The sequence below is a fragment of the Rhinoderma darwinii genome, chromosome 7 (assembly GCF_050947455.1).
Source record: "Rhinoderma darwinii isolate aRhiDar2 chromosome 7, aRhiDar2.hap1, whole genome shotgun sequence".
Lineage (NCBI taxonomy): Eukaryota > Metazoa > Chordata > Amphibia > Anura > Rhinodermatidae > Rhinoderma > Rhinoderma darwinii.
Genome location: NC_134693.1, coordinates 88,688,045 through 88,712,693, shown reverse-complemented (window position 1 = coordinate 88,712,693; position 24,649 = coordinate 88,688,045). Strand labels below are relative to the sequence as shown.

The 24,649-nt window shown below is 42.4% G+C and overlaps 1 protein-coding gene across 2 annotated transcripts in view; it reads right to left on the bottom strand.

Moving 5' to 3' along the window:
* Positions 1-6,431: 6,431 nt before the first annotated feature.
* Positions 6,432-24,649, bottom strand: part of LOC142658007 (active regulator of SIRT1-like) — a 21,908-nt gene continuing 3,690 nt past the window's right edge. For both annotated transcript variants that reach the window (XM_075833649.1, XM_075833648.1), the window contains exons 2-4: positions 14,290-14,457; positions 13,334-13,431; positions 6,432-12,763 (exon numbers count right to left, since the gene is read on the bottom strand). In XM_075833649.1, the coding sequence (XP_075689764.1) occupies positions 12,632-12,763; positions 13,334-13,431; positions 14,290-14,457 (398 nt within the window). In that variant the 3' untranslated portion in view covers positions 6,432-12,631. The remainder of the gene's footprint in view (positions 12,764-13,333; positions 13,432-14,289; positions 14,458-24,649) is intronic.

Genomic DNA, 24,649 nt, shown 5'->3' with positions numbered 1-24,649 from the left:
ATAGAAACATGTTCAACACATAGAAAGACATAGTAACAGTGGGGGCGATAAGAATTGGTTCGCCCGTCTACTGATAGCGACATAAACCTAACAGTATTTTGTGTATTTATTGTATCGAGTGGTATATACAATGAATAGGGTTCTATTGGTAAACACGGGCCGTAGTCAAGGAGATCATCCTAAACTACGGAGGCCGAGGAGGGCCAAACAGGGCGGTGGAACGCATAATGGCACGCAAACCGCGAGGACTCGTGTGATCCGCTACTGAAGAGGAGAATGAGTGAACCAGCTGTAAAAACATGTAAGTAGACACAGAAAAATTATCCTGATGTGGGTATAGGGAATGGTTAGTTCACATGTAGTTATATTTAAAAGATTTTTCTAGAAGTAAGCATTAAGGTAATTTAGAGTGGGTTTAACCCTTTAGAATTTCTTACATAAAAACATAGAAGATTACTTGTTGGCAATAGTTGTTAATGTTGATACAATGGATTTGGTTGGTAATAAGAATTGGGAATAGACCTTTTCATACGGAAAGGAGTCCTCTAGAGACGGATCTCTATGAAAACATAAGATCTTGTAATGGGGGACTCTTCACAGGAGTATTGGTTATTAGATCCCGGAGTACCTGGGTATTGGGACCAGAGTCTAAAGGAGAAAGAACCGCTTACATCCATGAGTGTGAGACCGTAATATACCGTAATGATACATGCGGTCGTTGAGAGATGTTTACTTGATAGATCTCAATAAGAACATCATATAGTTCTTTAGTGGTGTGTATGTACATCCAGTACATCGTGTCAGTTAAAGGGACAAGAGAACGGGAACCTTGAGGAATTGGTCAATAATAATAAGGTTAATCCAAGGCAGACTCTGCGATGTCATTCATGCCTCCTGGGTGTAGTGTGTTCATTTTAAATATCCAGAAGTTTTCTCTTTGTTTCAACTTATTGAACCTGTTGGGAACATCTGTATGGATGTGTTCAATCGGTGTGATTCTAATTTCACTGAATTGACAGTTATGTACCTGAGCAAAGTGACATTACCTATATATTGCAGTGTCTGTCTAAAATAGCTCTAATTATTTTGCTTCCCTTGTTGTAGGTGGTGACGAAATTGGTGTTGTAGGAAGATGCCTCTCAGTTCATTGATACTTTAAATAGTAATAATTACGAATTAACATTCACACATACTTTTTCTCCCATCTCCATAGACTTTCTAGACCTTACAATTGGCTATGATAGCGATCACAACAAATTTGTCACCCGAACACACTTTAAATTAGTAGACGTGAAAAGTTATATCGATTTTAGAAGTGCCCACTACCGCCCTTGGCTCAAAAACAAACCTTTCGGACAATTTAGGAGAATCAGAAAGAACTGTAGCACAGATGCATATTACCAAAAAGAATGCAATGTCCTTGAGAAAAGGTTTAAAGATAAACATTTTCCTCAAAATCTTATAAAAGGTGCAAGACGCAAGGCTACAGAATTATCTCAAGATTCCTGCCTTAACCCGCCCCCTAAGGAGCCCAAACCGAACAAAAACTACAACACCAATTTCATCACCACCTACAAGGGAAGCAAAATAATTAGAGCTATTTTAGACAGACACTGGCACATCATAAAGAATGACCCATACTTGAAAGATTTGGTTCCAGCCAAACCGAGTATCACCTTTAGGCGATCTTTAACCCTTAAAAATATCCTAGCCCCCAGCAATTTCCTCTGAGCTGAAAGGGTCCTATAAATGTGGTCACCCACGCTGCCTATGTTGCAACATTATTAACCATAAAAAGCATACGTACACATCATCAGTCACCAATGAAACATTCCCAATTAAAACATTTCTCAATTGTGGCAGTTCATATGTCGTCTATTTAATTGAATGTCCATGCCAACTGCAATATATAGGTAGGATCACCCAATGCCTACGAACCCGTGTCAACAACCATCGTTTTAACGTCAACACTGGTTTGCTGAAACACAGCGTATCCCGTCACTTTGCTCAGGTACATAACTGTCAATTCAGTGAAATTAGAATCACACCGATTGAACACATCCATACAGATGTTCCCAACAGGTTCAATAAGTTGAAACAAAGAGAAAACTTCTGGATATTCAAAATGAACACACTACACCCAGGAGGCATGAATGACATCGCAGAGTCTGCCTTGGATTAACCTTATTATTATTGACCAATTCCTCAAGGTTCCCGTTCTCTTGTCCCTTTAACTGACACGATGTACTGAACGTACATACACACCACTAAAGAACTATATGATGTTCTTATTGAGATCTATCAAGTAAACATCTCTCAACGACCGAATATATCATTACGGTATATTACGGTCTCACACTCATGGATGTAAGCGGTTCTTTCTCCTTTAGACTCTGGTCCCAATACCCAGGTACTCCGGGATCTAATAACCAATACTCCTGTGAAGAGTCCCCCATTACAAGATCTTATGTTTTCATAGATATCCGTCTCTAGAGGACTCCTTTCCGTATGAAAAGGTCTATTCCCAATTCTTATTACCAACCAAATCCATTGTATCAACATTAACAACTATTGCCAACAAGTAATCTTCTATGTTTTTATGTAAGAAATTCTAAAGGGTTAAACCCACTCTAAATTACCTTAATGCTTACTTCTAGAAAAATCTTTTAAATATAACTACATGTGAACTAACCATTCCCTATACACACATCAGGATAATTTTTCTGTGTCTACTTACATGTTTTTAACAGCTGGTTCACTCATTCTCCTCTTCAGTAGCGGATCACACGAGTCCTCGCGGTTTGCGTGCCATTATGCGTTCCACCGCCCTGTTTGGCCCTCCTCGGCCTCCGTAGTTTAGGATGATCTCCTTGACTACGGCCCGTGTTTACCAATAGAACCCTATTCATTGTATATACCACTCGATACAATAAATACACAAAATACTGTTAGGTTTATGTCGCTATCAGTAGACGGGCGAACCAATCCTTATCGCCCCCACTGTTACTATGTCTTTCTATGTGTTGAACATGTTTCTATCCATACCTGTTGCGACTCCGCTCCTGATATGTATTTTCATGTGACACCCGATCATATGTCCCTTCTTTTAACTTTTAAGTATACTACCAATTTTGCTATGCTGTTATTTTATATTGATTTTATCATGAACTTTGACCCGCCATGTTTTGGCGGTTTTTTCCATCACTGTTCCGTCTGAACTGGGCCAATCAAAACCCAGTGGTGTGTATATATACCAAGCTTTTTTAATACATATTATGCCTGATGACGACGCCAGTTTGGCGTCGAAACGCGTTGCTACCTTTACAATAAATATTCTTGCAATATAGAAGAGACTCCTTGTTTTCCACAGACTTGTACCACGTAGCAGCGCCGTTATAGAGCCTACTTTTCTGCATCTACTTATCACAGTATTCATAATAGAAATGGCTGCATGTATGTCTTAATGGAGTGAGTCTTTTAGCTCTTGAACCAAGTGTCTCATTTTTGCTGAGGAAATGGGAGCATCTGAAGGAGGCATAAAGGACAGCGTGGCCACGCTCTGTCGCAGGAAATGCTGTGTGGTAAGGGTGAGTTCTCTGGGGAGAGATTATGCCATGCAGGCTTACTGCTATTTGTGGCCGCTGAAGAAGCCAGGCCGGGTAAAGGCTGGGATCTGCTCACCTCCATTGATGCTTGTAACAGGGCTGGTCTCCGTCACGCTCCGGAACCAGCGCCATCACGGATGGAGGAGACTGGCAGATACAAGGCCGTTAGTCTTGGTAGACTTATGCTGCGGGTCATGATTATGGATCTTCCCAGGATGGTGAGCATCTGAGACCTATTTTAACCCCTTAATGACCAGCCTATTTTAGACCTTAATGACCAAGCCATTTTTTACGTTTTTCCATTGCCGCATTCCAAGCGCTATAACTCTTATTTTTGCGTCGACATAGCTGTATAAGATCTTGTTTTTTGCGGGACAAGTTGTACTCTTTAATAGCACCATTTTGGGGGACATATTATTTATTGATTAACTTTTATTAACTTTTTTTTGGGGGGGGGGGGGGATAGAAATAAAACCTGAAATTTCGCCACTCTTTTTCGCGTCTTAAATCAACGGCGTTTACCGTGTGATATAAATAAGACCATAACTTTATTCAGCGGGTTGTTACGATTGCAACGATACCAAATTTGTATAGTTTTTGTATGTTTTACTACTTTTACACAGTAAAAACGCTTTTTTTTCAAAATTATTTGTTTTTGTGTCTCCATATTTGAAGAGCCATAACGTTACATTTTTTCGCCGATGCGGTTGTATGAGGGCTTTTTTTTTTGCGGGAAGACTTGTAGTTTTTATTGGTACCATTTTTGAGTAGAAGCGACTTTTTGATCACTTTTTATAACATTTTTTTAAAGTCAGGATTCATAGAAAACAGCAATTTTTCCAGTTTTTTTATTACATTTTTTATGGCGTTCACCGTGCGAGTTAAATAATGTTATAGATTTATAGTCGGGGTCGTTACGGACGCGGCGATCCCAAATATGTGTAACTTTTTTACTTTATTTTGTTTTTTTAATAGTAAAGCATTGTGTAAGGGGAAAAGCTGGGTTTTTCATTTTTTTTTCATTAACTTTATTAAACTTTTATTTTTTTACTTTTTTACTAGTCCCACTAGGGGACTATAATATGCGAATATCCGATTCTCCGATCATTATTGTAATACACTGCAATACTTTTGTATTGCAGTGTATTACTGCCTGTCCGTTTAAAACAGCTGCTAGGTCATGCCTCCAGCATGATCTAGCAGGCAGTCGCTCCAGGCAGACCTGGGGGCCTTTATTAGGCCCCCGGCTGCGATTAGAGACACAGACACTCGGCGATCGTATCGTCGGGTGTCGGTGGGAGAGAGAGGGAGCTCCCTCCCTCTCTCCAAAACCACTCAGATGCGGTGCACGCTATTGCGCACCGCATCTGAAGGGTTAAACGGGTGAGATCGATACTAATATCGATCTCACCCGGCAGAGCAGGGACGCTCCCAGCCCTCAGCTGCCTCTAGCAGCTGAGAGCAGGGAGATTTGACACTCCCTGCTCTGTTTACTTTATCCTGATGCAGTGCCGTAAAAAGGCATATGCATCAGAATAAAGCCCGTTAGTGGCCGCCGTTAAAAGGCGGACTGGCGGTCACTAACGGGTTAAATGTACTGGATAGGTTACCAGCTTCTGTTTGAGCCGCTGAAGTTGATCACTGTGCGGAGCTCCTGCCTCACACGACTTCTTACTTCAGCATCCGGCCACGCCCCGTAGAACTAGGGAGATCGAGCAGGTGCCCTTCTAGCACAGATTTAAAAAAACAAACTGCTAAATTTAAAACTGAATACCTAGAGGACACACTTGGCTCTAAAACCAGTAATCCTTTAAGCAGGAGCTGTAACTTACAGATCATGATCTTAAAAGAGGTCTGCTAAATACAGCTGGGGTCGGAAAACATTCCAACCCCAGGTGTTTAATCCTTTGATCGCCACAGTCCGTGACCGTGGCATGATCAATGGGGACTCCACTCTTTGATCTCGTCATCAGAAACCAGGTGATCAAAGACAGGGGCATACCTCTGCAGTCAGCACTGGGGACCTAGAAAGGATCCCAGGGCAGTCTGCTTAGTTTGCCTGCTGTTTGGACACACTATCTGCTGCCCTAACAGCAGCCTGTGTCAGTGACACAGTATAATGTATTAGCATACAGGAGTATGCTAATACATTATAAGTAAAAAATAAAGTTATAAGTAAAGTTATCGCTTAACGCGTCATGCATATGACCGAGTCCCGTCAGTGATCCGAGGAAAGATAGGACATGTTCTATCTTTCCACGGATCGGAGACTCGGACCATTTTTCATGGACCCGATTCACTCGCTAAAGTGAATGGGTCCGTGAAGACAATCGGGTGCCACTCGGATGCCGTCAAATGGCACAACAGTCAAGTGCAAGAGGCATATTGGGTTTAAAAAAAAAAAAAAAAAAAAATTCATTATTTTGCATCAAATATATTTTATTGCCCCTACATTACATAAAAACAAAAAACCTACACATATTAGGTATCTACACGACCATAATAACCTGAAGAATTCATTTAACAGGTTATTTAGCGTGAACAGGGTAAAAATGAAACAAGAAAAACTATGCAGAGAATCGCTTTTTCCTATATTCACACTGTAATACATTTTTTCTACCCCCCAAACTGCAAAAAAAACAACTATTTCTCCTGCATAAAACAAGGCCTCAAACAGCCACATCAATGAAAAAATAAAAAAGTTATGGCTGCTGAAAGGCAAAAACAGAAAAATGTAGCTGGTCATTAAAGCCTTTTCAGGCCCGGTCATTAAGGGGATAAAGAAAGAGAAACCCAAAATGGTCACTGAAATAACTTGAAACTGACAAAAGTACTAATAAGTTTTAATTTACTGAAAATCAACTAATGTAAATCAGACATTGCTTTTGAATTGTGGTTCAACAGAAAAATTTAAAAAATAAAAACGAATGAAACTGGCCTGGACATAAATGATGGTCGCCTTAACTTTTTTGTTGCACAACCTTTTAAGGCAATTGCTGCAAACAAACTATTTCTGTAACTCTCAATGAGACTTCTGCACCTGTTCACAGGTATTTTGGCCACTCCTCGAGAGGACACTGCTCCAGCTGTCAGAATTTGCCAAAACGCATATTGACAAGCCACAAAGCTTTGGCCAGATGAGACAAAACTGGAGATTTTTCCAAGTCACATCAGCTCTATGGTCACAGACACAAAACTGAAGCATATAACGTTTTTCCAGTTAGGCCCCATGCACAAGAACGTGTTTTTGCAGCCACTATTCACCCGTAAATCTGCGGGTGAATTGCAGTCCTGTTCATTTCTATGGGAGCCGATGTAGCGGCTCATAGACTTTCTATTGAGCCCATACACCGCTATATATCGATTTCTGGAAAAAGCCGAACAGAAACGAAGTGGCTCAGCACTCACATGAGCACTTTTGCAGCTTTGTTTTAGCAATTGGTGGTAGTCTCAGTGCTCGGACCCCCACCAATCAAAACTTCTGACATGTCCCTATGACACGTCAGGAGCTTCTTGAACATATAGTTACACTTGAAGTAGGAGTAGTCCAACCATCCCTGGCTAATACCCCCTCCTTTAATCACGTCCCTTTTTTTATTTAGACTTTGCGTGTTTGTCATTGTCTGTCTGTAGTGTCTTTGTTGTCTCTGCGCTCTTTTTTTGTGTTCTTATTGTTCTGGTGTCTATACACTTTTTCATATTTGTATGTTTAAGCCAATACTCTACATTGATGAACAATCAATGATTGTGCCATGGTCCTCTTTAAATTTGGTGTGTAGCTTCTTAGATCCTTCAATAAAAGTTATAGACCCATACAGCCACTGCTTCACCTTCTCAACCACAAATCTAGCTTGGCACCAACGTATGACTAGAGCTTAACAAAAAAAAAATTATAATTGGGATTTGTCTGCAGCATTGCAATCTTCCTGTAGCATGACCAAAGTCGCCAAGTAGCACTAGCCTTCCACCACCTTGTCGAAAAAAAAAACCACATTTTTTTTAGAGATTTGCATAGATCGAGAAAACGCAAAATAGGTAGTACTATAACTATAATGGAAGCCAGAAGTGGATCCAAAGGGAAGGAAAAGTATAAATATCTTTTGGTGTCCACTTCTGTGCTTGGCTCAAAAATCTTGAGTCAAAAAACCTGTGCGTGAACCTGGCCTTAATCTTTTTTTCTCCAGTGCATTAGAAAAATAAAAACGTTTTGTGTTTCCAGCTCCTATGCAGACCTACATATGTATCTGCATGACATAAAATCTCAAACAAATAATGTATAGTCTGTTCTTTTATACTCCACCTAGGTTAGCAAGAAGAAGGGGGTAGTTGATTGCAGGTTTAGACTACACAGTGTGTGACCATGGAGACGAATAGTTCTGTATAGGAGATGTAGACACAAAATGGTAGGATCTCTTTTTTTTTTTTTTTAAATGAAGCTATTTGCAAAGTTGCTTCATTATTTTAGATGCATTGGCGCAATATAAAAAATAGGTTGCTTTGAAATATCATTGTTTTTTGTAAACAAAAAAATTAAGGGTCTACTTATAAATTGGTGGAAGTCGTTTGGTTTTTTTTCAGAAAAGTTCCAAAGACTACATTTTTTTGTACGCAGGTAACAATATACACTCCTGGAACGGACATCCACACTTCACACAAAATGTCAGAAAAACTTGTCTACACAGCCAAAAAAAACAAACCCAGATGTATAACTTATTAGTATCTCCGATGTATAAGAAGGTGTTCAAAACATAAATGACATTTTATGGAGCGCACTCCTTAGCTCAAACATAACAGAACTCCTTTGGGCCCCATGCACACGAACGTAAAAACGCTCGCAATTCCGGGCCCATAGACTTCTATTGGCCACGGGTACCTTCCCGTTTGCTTACGGGAAGGTGCCTGTGCCGTTGAAAAATATGGACCATGTCCTATTTCAGGCCGTAATTACGGCACAGGCAGGCCCATAGAAGTCTATAGGGCTCCCGTAATTACAGGTGCGAAACTAATCTTCTATACTGGCTGCCAGGCGCTGAAACGAATGCAACCAAGATCGAGCGTCTATGATTTACGGGTCAATAGCTAGCCTCAGAAACATCCAGAGAAGTCAAAGACAGTGCTTCTATACTAACTGCCAGGCGCTGAAACGAATGCAACAAGGATCGAGTCTATGAATTACGGTTCAAGAGTTAGCCTCACAAACAGTGGTTCTGAACTTGCTGCCAATAGCTCGCCTGAGAAACATCCAGAGAAGTCAAACACAGTGCTTCTATACTGGCTGCCAGGCGCCGAAACGTATGCAACCAAGATCGAGCGTCTATGACTTACGGTTCAAGAGTTATTCACAGAAACATGGTTCTGAACATGCTGCCAATAGCTCGCCTGGGAAACATGCAGAGAAGTCCAAGATAGTGTTTTTTAGACTGGCTGCCACGAGCTGAATCGAATGCAGCCAAGAGCGAGCGTCTGTTTTTTACGGTTCAAGAGTTATTCACAGAAACATGGTTCTGAACTTTACTGCCAGCCGCGAAAGCGAAAATAACCAAGATCGAGCGTCTAGGATTTACGGGTCAATAACTCGCCTGGGAAACATCCAGAGAAGTCAAAGACAGTGCTTCTATACTAAATGGCAGGCGCTGAAACGAATGCAACCAGGATCGAGTCTATGACATACGGTTCAAGAGTTAGCCTCAGAAACAGTGGTTCTGAACTTGCTGCCAATAGCTCGCCTGAGAAACATCCAGAGAAGTCAAAGACAGTGCTTCTATACTGGCTGCCAGGCGCTGAAACGAATGCAACCAAGATCGAGCGTCTATGACTTAGAGTATGTTTTCAAGGGAAAACAGCACCTGATTTTCAGACTTTTTTTTAACAACTCACGTTTTTCGCTGCGTTTTCGTAGCTGTTTTCAATAGAGTCTATGAGAAAACGGCTCCAAAAACGTCCCAAGATGTGTCCTGCACTTTTGACGAGGCTGTAATTTTACGTGTCGTCTTTTGACAGCTGTCAAACGACGACGCGTAACTTACAGGTCGTCGGCACAGTACGTCGGCAAACCCATTCAAATGAATGGGCAGATGTTTGCCGACGTTTTGGAGCCATATTTTCATGCGTAAATCGAGGCATAATACGCCTCGTTTACGCCTGAAAATAGGTCGTGTGAACCCATCCTTACGGTTCAAGAGTTAGCCTCAGAAACAGTGGTTTGAGCACCCGTAATTACGGGAGCGTTGCTAGGCGACGTCAGGGGATAGTCACTGTCCAGGGCGCTGAAAGAGTTAACTGATAGACAGTAACTCTTTCAGCACCCGGGACAATGACTACCACTGGAGTTAATAGTATTAAAAGTTAACTTACCCAGAACTCCCTGCTTCTTTCTCCAGTCCGGCCTCCAGGGATGACGTTTCATCCCATGTGACCGATGCAGTCAATCACAGGCTGCAGCGGTCACATGGACTGCCGCGTCATCCAGGGAGGTCGGACTGGATGTCAAAAGAGGCATGTGTCACCAAGACAACTGTCGGGGGTACATATGAATTTCTTTTACTTTCAATCTCTGCGTAAACTATGCCCGAAAGGGCTGCCTCTTCTCTCTACCTAGTACTGCTAGAGAGAAGGGGCTACCGATTAGTGCAGAGAAAACGGGTCCGTAAATACGGGTGGAATACGTGTGACAAAGCACCCGTATTTACGGGAGGAAAATAATACATTCATGTGCATGGGACCTTAGAGAGACGTTATATATTTCCTTAAATTAGTGCATCTTTCTGATATCCTAATACCAGAAATATATCCCCTAATTTACTTGAAAGGGGTTGTCCACTACCAGACAACTGATGACCTATCCACCGGATAGGTCATCAGCATATCATCAGTGCGGGTCTGACAGCCAAACCCCACACCGATCAGATGCTCCAGAGGCCTTCGGGCACTGGATGTTATGGCCATTATGCAATGTAAGCAGCCAGAAGCCGTTGGCTCTGTACATTGCATAGTGGCCCTGCTGCCGAACTGCAGCTCTGCTACTATTCCATGACCGGAGCGATCAGCTTCAGACATTGACATCCGGTGCACAGAAGCAGCCGAAGCAGCTTAAAGATGCAGGGTCTGGGTTTCGGACCCCCACAGATCAATGGGTACTGATAACTTATCTGGTGGATAGGTCATCAGTTGCCTGGTAGTGGCCAACCCCTATAACATTTGTCAGGTTACAGATTCTCTTTAAGCATAATCTATTGATTTGAACACAACTGCAAATTTCCTGTCTCCTACAACAGCTATGTACACTGAATGGCCACTTTATTAGACGCCCGCCCTTCCTGCATGGAAATTAGACATGTAACCTCAGAATGCAGCTTAAAAATCAAGGTAAAGAGTTTTTCATGGCTGAGTTTCAGTGTGAATCCACATTAGAATGGGATTATTCAGAGATTTAAAAAGGGGTCAGAAGAGGCTGTCAAGAAAAGTTCTATATACCCAGAGAAATGTATGGCATGTCCTAAGTGTCTGGGATCTACAGGATTTTTGCAAGGCCTATTTCAGAACAGATTGTTGTCTTCCATTTAGCTCAGTATTTAGGTTACTACCGTGTTTCCCCGAAAGTAAGACAGTGTCTTACTTTCTTTTTATCCCCAAAATCCCCACTATGTCTTACTTTCGGGGTATGTCTTATATTGCGTTGCGTTGCTCGATTTTCTAGATAGTCACTGTTCATGGTGCTGAAAGAGTTAAACTGTTTCAGCACCATGGACAGTGACTTCCGATCCCAATAAACATGAACCTGTCAAAAAAAAAAAAGAAGTTCTGACGTACCGATAACTCCCGGCGTCTTCCTCCAGTCTGACCTCCCGGGATGACGATTCAGGCCAAGTGACAGCTCCAGCCAATCACAGGCCAAGCACAGCCTGCAGCAGTCACATGGACTGGCGCGTCATCCAGGGAGGTGGGGCCCGATGTCGAGAGGCGCGTCACCAAGGACGCGTCACCAAGGCAACGGCCGGGAAGTTCTCGGTAAGTACGAACTTTTTCTTTTTTTCACGGCATTCACTGTCGAGGGTGCTGAAAGAGTTAGCTCTTTCAGCACCTTGGACAGTGACGGGCGTCGACTAGACTCATCTCTATGATGGCGGCTGCGCGAAAATCACGCAGCCGCGCATCAGAAATACCCCCGTGTTTCCCCGAAAGTAAGACATATGTCTTACTTTCGGGGTACGGCTTATATTAGCCGACCCCCCTGAAACCCCCGATACGTCTTACAATCGGGGGTGTCTTACTATCGGGGAAACACGGTATTTTATTCTTTAAGCTCTGTATTGTTCTAGATCCACAGAATAACACTGCTTCCATAATCAGAACCTACACCGTATGGATAAAATAAGGAACAAAAAGTGCAAGTATAAGGGAGGCATAAAACTGGAATATCAGATTCCCAGGACTATTAAACTTCAACAAAGAGGAGTTGTGGAAAATACTTGATAAAAACCTAGTATTCTACCACCTGGCTTTCTACCTAGTAAAATTCTAGAGTTCCAGCACTTTCCCTTCCATATTTAAGTACGTGCCAGACCAGGAGTAGTCCTGAGATATCAGGTGCCAAACCAATGTACAATTAATAATTGCAATAAGTCCTGTAGACAATGCAGTGACTGAGAACCAGTGACATAGTTGTAAGTTAGACTTGTGCTGAACTGTCCCTGTCTAGTTAATAATGCAGAGGTCCTTGTCCCTAATGTGATCAGGAAACCATGTATCTTTATTGAGATTTCTCTACTTCCACTCTTTGTTCTTTTTCTTGTATTGGACGCTTCCGTTCCATAAGTGACATATTTCTAGTTTGCCCCCAACTTTATACCATAGATTATATACATTGTTATATCAGCACCTCGGATTGCCAGCACAGAACATTCTGCTCCACTCTGTGGTTTTGAGTTGACCCAATCTTAGCAACATAACAGAACCATGCAGTAGGCATGTAACACCCAAAAAATATATATATCTGTCCAGGGGGTGATAGAGCCTCCTCTCTGCTGCTATCTGGTTCCAAAATACTCCTTTTGAAACTTTTTGAAGTCCTGATCTGTAAACATAGAGTTCTCTTGCACCGTCTTTTCCTTTTTTACACGCTGATCTTTTGCTTTCCGTCCACAGTGCTGAGTCAGAATCTGTATCACGAACATAAAACATATTGAATATTGATAGATTGCTACATGTACTCCTTTTTTCTCAGATTAAAAATGTTATCTTGCTTATTTCATTTCTTCATTGTAATGGGATTTTCTAGGATATAACATTGATGCGCCATAGGATAGGCCATCAAAGTATGAGTGTCTGTCTCTCAGTACCCCTCCTCCCGATAAACAGAGCAGGCCCATTACAGCACAGCTGCAGTACCAGACAGTTGCACAGACAGGGCTAAAGCGGTGTTAGGTACTGCAGCTCAGGCTTATTGATGTAAATGAGGGTGTGCTGCAATACTAGCCAAATTGACAAGAGCAGCACATTGGTAGGAAATACAGTAAAGGGACCGCCGTGAACTAGCAAGAGCCACAACCCCTACTTTCTGCTGATCAGTGAGGTTCTGGCAGTTGGTCCACCACGGATCACCTCTCCTTAGGATAGGTTATCATTGTTAAATCCCAGAAAACCTATTTGAATATTTAAGCAGTTTACTACCGTAGTAAACATACATAGCGTCCAACCACTCTTCAAACGATTTTTTACAATTCACTCACCTTGTTGACTGAGACCTTATTTGCAACAGCTTGTGATTCACGCATGTACTTGAGGTTCTGTGCAAGATGATCCTGCGCTGTACGCTTCTTATACTCCTCTGTAAGAAGAAATCAGACATTGCCCAGATACAAGAGTATGCATCAATGATCAACATTTATTTTAAAAATGCAAAGCCTTATTAAAAACAGCAGCACCCGCTTTGGCAAATCAGGACACTGCAGCGGTTTCTGACTGTCAGGAAACCTGACCTGTGGAGAAGCTGATAGACTGTTCAGCTTCTGCATAAAAAGGAGTGGTCATGGTAAGACAGCCCATTTAATGGACAATCTGTTGAGTTTATGTAATAAAAAGGGAAATGGAGCTCAAATGCTTGTGTAAAAAAGCCCCATGTCTTATTTCAGTAGTTATTTACATTGCAACATCTATACAGATGATAAGTATGATTTTCTGAGGACTAGACATATGTCTAAAGTCAAAGTTGAAAACTTAGCTTCCATCCTAAATTTGTTAGGGATCCCCCCCCCCCCTTTTAGAACCTTGAACATTTCCATCTAAAATTAGGGCTTCATCTTCAATGGAGAATTACCATAGAACTGAGCAGAGAGAATGCCTGGCAGGACTTAGACTACAGCCGTCTCTTACTGCTGCATTTAAATGGAATCTGCCGTCCAAATTATTCTGTCCCCACTGAGGGCAGCATCCAAATTCACAAACTTGGATGAGATTGATAACAGTTGGATCCTGTGTGGCCAGTGCTCACCGAAGCAGTATCTCCCGCTGACCTGACGGATTCGGCTGTGACCACAATCCCAGGATACATAGAAGCTGTACCTCAAAAAGTTATTTTTTTTCAATAAAACCCAACTGAAAACTTGTTTAAAATACATTTAAAAAAAAGGAGAAAAAAAAAAAAAAAAGGGTTTACACGGTGTTGTGTTGTGCTCAGGATTCTCACCAACTGCGGATTTGATGACTCTGTTTTTGGCAGACGCTCTCTGGTTTTGGGGCTGTCCCTGTTGCTTCAGTTTCCTACGCCGTTTCTTCATTCCGGTCTTGTCACAACTTATGGCTGCATGTGGATTGTGGGCTCTTGTTTTTTTCTTTAAACGTGACGATTTATTATCTGTGTCAAGTAGAAAAAAATGTAACAGGGAGGAGATGACAACAACATAAAGGTTATGGCCAAAATGACATTAATTTCTCTACATTCACACGAGCGTGACAGATTTACACGCATAAAAAACTTGCGTCAATCTGTCCGTGTGCGTTGCGTTTTTGCATCAGTGTGCTTTGTGTGTGGCATGTTTTTCACGCACTTGCACTTTTTTTTTTTTTTTTTAAGTGTAATTGATGCGTGAAACACGGACAGCACACGGATGTGCGTCCGTGTGTTGTTCGTGGTTTTCACACACCCATTGACTTCAATAGGCGACTAGGTGGGTGAAAACGCACCAATATAAGACATGCAGTGCGCTTCACGCAACGAACACTCGCTGCGTGAAAACCCATGCACGTGTGAATAGCCCCATTGAAATCAAAGCACATTGACATGGTGGTTTCAATGCACAGCACATGGACGAGAATCATGCTCGTCTGAATGAGCACTTACTCACTAAAACAGTGTGAACAATGTCATAACCTTTATTTACCCACGTTCATTGCAAGCGGACTATCACAAGGTTTACATTACAGGGAGTAGAATTAAACCAACATGAGAGGATACTCCCACCTTCTAGTTTTATGGCATATCGGTGGGAATTCGACCTCTAGGCACCGCATCGATCGTGAGAATGAATGGAGAGAGGTTCCATCGGATTATCTCTGCACAACAGCACTCCCATGCTGCAGTTACCGGTTTGTTTGTTTTTTAATTCATTCATCTGATTGGCAGAATACCATCCCTTCTAATGATGGGAAAACCCCTTAACAATGACTACGCTTGAAACTCCCCATATTGAACCAGAGCCACTGCCAAGCAGCAGCTCTTGCTCTGGCAGACTGGAGCAATCTATGTAATGCATCTAAATGGCCATCATATACTTGGCAAATTCAGCTGTTTGCCGGAGGTGTGAGGAGCTGGGCCCGTGGCTTCTGAAAAGGGGTGGTCTTTGTGAGAGGCACTAATGTGATCTGGAAGTAGTCGTGGTAATGGATGTCGCTATAACTTTCAGAATACCGCTTCCCTTCTGTGGCAATATGCGAGAAGCGTTAGTCTAAACATATTATTGTATTTACTGAAATTCTTTTAGAGATTAGAAAATTAATTAGTCAATAAAACTCAAAGCCAATGTACTGATACACCAACTGCAAATCTTCAACTATCAATTTACTCCTCAATACATCGAATGCCCTCTTCATATCACATTTGTGACGTCCATTTAGCATGTATGTCGGGAAAGTTTCAGACGTGCACATTAAATGCGTCCATGGTAGGGATGTCACAATACCAGAATTTGGACTTAGATACCGATACTTCGTGTAGTATTGCGATACTCGATACCAAAACGATACTTTGCCAACAATGAAAAAAAAGAAGTTCTTCCATTCTCTGATGTGAGGCACGTGGTGTGATGAATTTTGAACCTCCACTTGCCTCACATTAATAGTAATTAATCCCATCATGTTCCTCAGCCATAATGAACAACATTGGGTTCATGTGCGAGATACATGATGGGTTAATTACCATGAATGTGAGGCACGTGGGGGTTCAAAATTCATAATACCTCGTACCTCACATTAATAAGTGAAAGAAAGCAGTTTTTATTTCATAACATTGTAAATATCATAAATGACGCTATAAATTTATTACGGCCGCGACAATACCGAATACATGTATGTTGTATGTATTGAGACTTATTAATGTTTATTGTAAAAAAGGTGTATGTGCGTGTGCGTTTTTTTTTAAATTTAACCCCTTCAGGACTGAGCCTGTTTTGACCTTCAGGACAAAGAAGATTATCCAAATCTGACACATGTCACGATGTGGTAATAACTTCGGAACTACGTTACGTTAGTGAAAAAATTTGGACGATAAATTCAATATTTATTTGTAAAAAAAAATGGCAAGATTGAGAACATTTTAAAAAATTAGCAATTTTGTAAATTTAAATGTATCTGCTTGTAAAATACCACGCAAAATAGTTACTAGTTTACATTTCCCATATGTCTACTTTATGTTTGCATCGTTTTTTCTAGGGCGTTACAAGGCTTAGAACTTTAGCAGCAATTTCTCACATTGTCAAGAAAATTTCAAAAAGCTATTTTTTCAGGCACCAGTTCAGTTCTGAAGTGGCTTTGAGGGCCTTATATATTAGAAAGTCCCCATAAATCACCCCATTTTGAAAACTGCACCCCTCATTCAAAACAGCATTCAGAAAGTGTTTTAACCCTTTAGGCCAGAGTTTCCCAACCTTTTCAGGCTCAAGGCACCCCAGGGGAAAAAAAAATTCTCAGGGCACCCCTACCAAAAATTGTTTACAAAACGACAAAAACCGGCTAAAAACAAGCACTACACTCTTATGGTATGTTCACACAACGTTTTTTTGTAAGGTAGAAACTAAAAATCTGCCTTCAAATTCATTTAGGAATTTTGAGACAGATTTTGAATTGACAGCGTTGTTTGACTGTTTTTTGCCCACATTTTTTTTTAAGCCGTTAAAGCAAATGCAAAAACCGCAGACAAAAAAGCACCAAACGAGCGCCGCAGGTTTTTTTCTGCCTCCTATTAATTTCAATGGGAGGTCAGAGGCGGAAACCACTCGAAGACCATCAGCCGCCCACTCACAGTAATGACCATCAGCCGCCCACTCACAGTAATGACCATCAGCCGCCCACTCACAGTAATGACCACCAGCCGCCCACTCACAGTAATGACCACCAGCCGCCCACTCACAGTAATGACCACCAGCCGCCCACTCACAGTATGACCCCTCAGTAAAGAGACCATCAGCCTCCGTCCCCCAGTAAAACGACCATCAGCCTCCGTCCCCCAGTAAAACGACCATCAGCCCCCTCCAGTAAAGCCACCATCAGCCTCAGTCATCCGCCGTCGTCCCACCCCCCCCCCCCCGATAAAATGACCATCTGCCCCTCTAGTAAAAGTGACCATCACAGAGAGAAAGTGTGCTTACTCCTGGGGAAGGAATAAATAAGGAGCTATAAGAACAACAACTCCCAGCATGTCCAGGCTATTATGTGATATCAATGGACATTACAGGAAGGAGATATAAGAGAGAACTACAACTCCCATCATGTCCAGGATGTTATGGGATATCAGAGGACATTACAGAGAGGAGGTATAAGAGGAGAGAACTACAACTCCCAGCATGTGCAGGACATTATTATGGGATATCAGAGGACATTACAGAGAGGAGGTATAAGAGGAGAGGACTACAACCTCCGGCATTCTGGCTCCATTTCTCACACAACTGCTAACAAAGTAAAGAAAAAAAATACTTACCCTGCCCAGCGTTAATGGCTCCTCTCCCTCCGTCAGGCTTCTAGTGGGAAGCTGTGGGCGGTTCTCGTAACAGACGTCCGCGCGTCACGTCCGCTACGCATGCCACAGGAATTAAAGCAATTTCATTTTTTTTGCCAAAATTCATTTGTAATACATTGTTTTCTGTACCACAGAAGGTTTTACCCGACAAATGCAACAAAATACTTATTGCCCAGATTCTGCAGTTTTTAGAAATATCCCACATGTGGTCTTAGTGTGCTAATGGACTGAAACACAGGTCTCAGTAGCAAAGGAGCACCTAGGGGATTTTGGGGCCTCTTTTTTTTTTTTTTTTTTTTTAAGAATATATTTTAGGCACCATGTCAGGTTTGAATAGATCTTGTGGGGCCAAAACAGTAAATACCACCAAAAGTGACCCCATTTCGGAAAAACTACACCTCTAAAAGAATTTATCAAGGGGTATAGTTAGCATTTTGAACCCGCAATTTTTTTTGAATTGGTATGGGATGATAAAAATCGACTTTTTTTCTGAAAAAACGTAGACATTTTAAATTTTTACAAGGAATAAAAGGAGAAAAAAAAAAACACCCCAACATATGCAAAGCAATTTCTCCCGATTATAGCAATACCCCATATGCAGTGGCGGATTAAGAAGAACATGGGCTGTTACCCAAACTTGGGCCCCCCCTTCTCCACCGCCGCGATGCCGCGCTGTAACTATTGCTAACACTACCTTTTTGCACAAGCATTAACAAATGGGTGTTACGATTCCCCTTTCACAGGGCTGTGTCCCTACATACTGACAGTATCACACTGTGCAAGGGACACATCCTCCTGACAAGGGGATTGGTAACACCAATTTTCCTATCAGTCCTGGACTGCACAAAGACGTTATGTGGAATACAAGGATTTCCTATAATAAACAGGAGAGGGGACAGATTCTCTACAAATCCAGTGACTCACAGGCGACGACGTCTCAGAAGCTAGTAGTTTTTTTTCCTCTTTTCTTCTCCATCCGGTCCTGAGCTCAAGACGACTTCTCCTGGCCATGACCCATTTCTGCAGCCTTTAAATATAATATCACCATGCACTGCGCCCCTGAATACTTTACAGTGTGTGACACAACTATAAGGCACCACATACAGTGCCCCCTGTAGATAGCGCCAACCCCCCCCCCTGTAGACAGCGCCACACACACAACTCCCTGTAGAGTGCGCCACACAGGCCTCCCCCTTGTATATAGTGCCACACAGTGCTCCCTTCCTTATATATAGTGCCACACAGCGCTCCCCCCTTGTATATAGTGCTACACAGCGTCGCTGTCATTTTATCCCATATGACTGCTGAAGTCTGCGATTGGCTGCAGCGGTCACATGGGGTGAAACGTCATCACAGCAGGCCGGCCCGGACCAAGAAACAGAATTATGGGCAAGTAGAAGATTTTTATTTTTTCCAAATTGCGTTTTTACATAACATCTGTTATTTGTTGCGGGTTTTACCTCCCCATTGAATTAAATGGGGGAAAACCCAAAACAAATGAGTAGTATTTACACAAATACAATTGACATGCTGCGGAATAAAAACTGCACCGCAGGTCAATTTCTGAGCTTCTTTTCCCCACTTATTTACGCAGCGTGTGGATGAGAATTGTTCACATCTAATCTACTGTGCTGCTACTGTATTAGGGCTTCTCCACACTTAACAGAATTGCTGCGTCTTTTCCGCCAGGAAAATACGCAAAATACAGTAGTGGCAAAGTGAGTGAATTTACCAAATCTCATCCAGACGCTGCGTAAAATTTCCGACCAGACATTTTGTCCTGCGGTGCGTATTTCTCGTACTGCAGCATGTCAATTCCTGCTGCGGAAAATGGACAGAATTGCTGCGTTTTTTCAGAGGAGATGTCACCATCCCCCAACATTGAGAAAAACGCCGCAAAATACGCACCATTTTCTGCAGTAAAAATACAGGAAATGGTGCTTTTTTCTGCAGAGATATATATATATATATATATATACACACACACACACACACACGATATATATACACACACATGTACACATCGCAGACACACATGAGTATGCACATTATACACATATAAAGTACACATTGTAAACACACATGCACTTACCTTTTATGTAGGATATTTGTGAAGGGCCGTTCAGCAGGTTGATGTGGTGGGAGCCTTCACTCAGCGTTTCTTCTGCTCACAGCCCGACAGAGCCCGCAAACAGCCTCCCCTCCCCCATGTCCTGACTGCTAGCAGCAGGAGGAGAGATTTGTAGAGCAGGGAAGGGGGGCTGGAGGGGGAGTTTCAGTACAGACCATGGCTGCTAAGTAGGAGCGAAGCTCACTTCGCCTCATGACAGGTGCGGTCCTGGCACCGGGGCTCCCTTTGGTGCTAGCGACGCCACCGGGCATGAGGGGGTTCGGGCCCCCTGGGAGCCTTTGGCCCCGGGCAGCCACCCGAACCGCCCTAATGATAATCCGCCACTGCCCATATGTGGTAATGAACTGCTGTTTGGACCCACAGCAGGGCTCAGAAGGGACAGAGCACCATTTGGATTTTTGATTTTGCTGGAACAGTTTTCAGTGCCGTGTCGCGTTTTCAATGCACCGGAGGGTCCAAAATAGTGGAAACCCCCCCAAAAATTACCCCATTTTGGAAACTACACCCCTTTCTCTGAAAAAAACTTAGCCATTTTTAATTTTTACAAGGAATAAAAGGAGAAAAAGCACCCCAACATTTGTAAAACAATATCTCCCGATTACATAAATATGCCATATGTGGTAATAAATTGCAGTTTGGACCCACAGCGGGTCTTGCAAATGAAGGAGCGCTATTTGGCTTTTGGAGCTCAAATTTAGCTGAATTGGTTTTCGGATGCCATGTCGCATTTGCAAAGCCTCTGAAAGGCCAAAGCAGTGAAAACCACCCAAAAGTTAACCCATTTGGGAAACTACAAAACTGAAGGAATCGATCTAGGGGTATAGTGAGCATTTAGACCCCACAGGTTTTTTGCAGAATTAGAATTAGGCAGTGAAAATGAATATCAACATTATTTCCACTAAAATGTTGCATTTTTTCAATTTCACAAAGGATAAAGGAGGAAAAAGCACCCCAACATTTGTAAAGCAATTTCTATCGAGTATGGCAATACCCCACATAGTCATAAATGGTTTTTTCATTAGAAAGTAATTAACCCTTTCCGGACAACCATTTTTTGAATTTTCTTTTTCCCTCCCCGCGTTTACCTTGCGAGTTAAATAATGGTATATTGTAATAGTTTGGACTTTATAGACACAGCGATACCAATTTAGTGGCTTTTTTTTTTTACATTTTTACATCACTTTAGACCAAAAAAAAGTGAAAAGGTTTTTTTTTGTACTTGAAATATTTTTTCAACTAATAATTATTAACTTTTTTTTTAATATATATTTTATTAGTCCCTATAAGGGACTTGGACCAGCAATCAGTAGATAGCTGGTACAATACACTGCAATATTAATGTATTGCAGTATATTGTCATTTTTACACTCTCCTGTAACAGCGCGACCGCTGTTCCTGACCGTTAGTCATGCGTGTCAGCTGTAATACACAGCGGACAGCGTATGGCACTGGCTCAGAGCGTGAGCCCGCTCCATATATTACCCCCCCACAACACAACATGCTATGTCGTGGTGCGCAAAGAGGTTAATGCGCAGCGGATGGTGCAGAGCGAAAATTTTAATTTTCCACTGATTTACCATTTCAGAGCACTATAAATTATGCCCAGTTTGTGCCACTGAAGACAAATACCTTAAAATATTAACCGGGTTCTCCCGGCTATGGTGATGCCATATCGGTGGACGTAAACTGCTGTTGGGCACGCTGCAGGGCTGAGAAGGGAGGGAGCAGCGATTCAGCTTGGTAGTAGTTCTGTTTGGCGTTTTGCTGGTATTTCAGTTTATAATGTGGGGGCATATGTAAACTCTGAAGTACATCAGGGCATAATAATGTGGTAAATAAATAATTCATAGATGTGTGGGCAGTGTCACACTGCTAAATGGTGCCCAATTTAATCCGCTTTTGGAACACTGCACATTTTGCATCGCCATATTCTAAGATCTGGAACTTTTTTTTATTTTTTTTTAACGTGTTGATTTTTTTCCTGGTCCTCATAGGCTTCCGTACATGGCAGCCCAGAGGACATTGTCGATGGGCCGCTGATCGGCAACACAGAGAGCTGGGCAGACACGCTGCACAGTTAGCCGCCGCCGCGGTGTAGCGCCATGCAGCACTTAAAGGAAGGGTGCCGCGAAAAAAATAATTTTTAGATCAATTTGCTGTTCGTGTTTTATTTTTTTTTAAAAATATTTATTTGTGTGTTTGTGTTTTGCTTTTATTTTTTCAAACTTTTTCTTCACTATGGGGGCTGCCATTTTTTTTCTTCATCTCTGTATGTCGATTAACGACACATACAGAGATGGAATACGGCACATACATCCTCATAGAGAATGCGAACGGGAACCGTTCGCATTCACTATGGTGTACGCCGTCTGCGTGGGAACGGCGCATGCGCCGCTCCCACACAGTCCAAATGGAAGGTCTTCGACCGAGCGCCATCAGGCGCCATTTTCTTGTGGACCGGAAGCCGCGGCCGGACAGTAAGATGACTACTTCCGGTTGCAGCTTCCGGACATGTGTTCTGAAGCAAGCACTAGGAGCGGAGGGAGCAGACAGAGCGTACGGACCGGAGGGAGCGGCGGCAGCAGAAGCAGGTAAGTTATGTCTGTGTATGTACGTGTTTTAGTGTGTGATTACCACTGTATGTAAGCCTACTACACTGTATTCGCTCAAAAAATGGCGGCACAGTGTAGGAGGCTTGAACATTCAATCCCCTCCTTTCTCCTGGCACTAGCCAGGATAAGTGAGGGGGAGATTCTGTGAGCTCACTAGAGCGTGTGTGTTTACACCAAATTTGCAGCATAAAGCAATGTGGTTGCTTTACCACATGCAAATGCTGAAATTTTGGGAATTGCTCCCTCAAGTGATCAGCACAGGGAAATGTTATAAATTAGAATCTAATTTATAATATTTCCTGACTTGTGAAAAAATAAAAAAAAAATTATAACAATGTTTAATCATTTATACACTAACAGTTTAACTAAAACGGAACATATATGGACAGTGAAGTGAGGGACGTCTCCTGGAGCCGTCCTCTACAGGAAAGTAGGGGGGGGTGCTATCTATTGGGGGTGACTATGTACAAGGGTGTCTGTGTGGCATTATCTACAGAGGGCAGCGTGGGCATTATCTACAGAGGGCAGCGTGGGGCATTATCTACAGAGGGCAGTGTGTTGAAAAAAATGTACAAATGAAATTCATCCAATTTTAAAACGGACAGGGAAAAAAAAAAAAAAAAAAAAAAAAGAAGGATGCAAAACGGGTCAAAATCGTCCGTTGGCCCGAAAAACTTGGCCCGGAACGGATGCAAAACGGCCGAGAAAAACTGACGTTTTTATCGATCGACACTCGGACCCGGTCGTGTGAATAGAGCCTTAAAGGGTCAATGACTTTCTTATTCACTACAAAACAACCAAGTTGGACGGTGCACAAAATGAATCTAAACATTTAAAGGGAATGTGTTGCCAGAAAAACATGTTTTTTTTTTAAAAATTAAACATTTAGTGTGTGGGTGATTAAACATTGTTCAAATTTTTTTTATTTTTTTCGCGAGTCAGGAAATATTATAAATTTTTTCTAATTTATAATACTACCCATTTTTGGTCACTAGATGGAGCTAGTTCCCAAAATTGCAGCATTGCGTTAAAAGCCCTCGCTCTAGTGAGCTCTCAGCATCCCCCCCTCCTTTATCCTGGCTAGTGCCGGGATAAACGAGGGGTTTGAAAGGTTTAACCTCCTACACTGTGTGTCGCCATTTTTTGAGGTAACCCACAGTGTAGTAGGTTTACATACAGTAGTAAACACACACAAACACTAACATACATTGAAATATCTTACCTGCTCCTGCCGCCGCGGCTCCCTCCGGCCCGTCCGCTCCGTTTGCTGCCGCTGTTCCATGTGCACAAGTCCGGAAGCCGCGACCGGAAGTAGTAATATTACTGTCCGGCCGCGACTTCCGGTCCACAGGAAAATGGCGCCGGACGGCGCCAATTTCGAATAGGACTGTGTGGGAGCGGCGCATGCGCAGTTCCCACACAGACGCCGTACACGGCAGTCAATGGGACGGGAGCCGTTCACAGTCCCTATGGGACTGTGGCTGCCGTATTCCATGTCTGTGTGTGTCGTTAATCGACACACACAGAAATGGAACAAAAAATGGCAGCCCCCATAGGGAAGAAAAAGTGTAAAAATAAGAAACAGTAAAACACAAACACACAAATGAATATAAACGTTTTTATTAAAGCACTAACATCTTTAACATATAAAAAAATTATTTGTGATGACACTGTTCCTTTAAATCACTTTCACAATCTATCTATTTGATATCCGTTTTGCATGGCCATTAAAAAAAACTGAATTTCATTTGTCAGGCTTTTTTGTCCCAACCCCCTGAAAACAACAAAAAGAAGGTCATTGTCATGATTGTTATACAGTCCCCCTGTAGATGATGCCACACACACACACACATCTCTCCGGAGAAGGCACCACCCCCTCCCTGTAGTAATCTTCCGGTACTGGTTCTGTATAGCTCTGTTCACATCTGCGTCGGGGTCCCTTTCTGACGTTCAGTCTGAGGTTTCCGTCAGAAAGCCACCCTGAGCAGACACAAACCGACACCAGAGGTTTCCATTTCCATCACCATCGATTTCAACGGAGACGGTGGTTTCCGTTTGTCTGTTTTGTGCACCG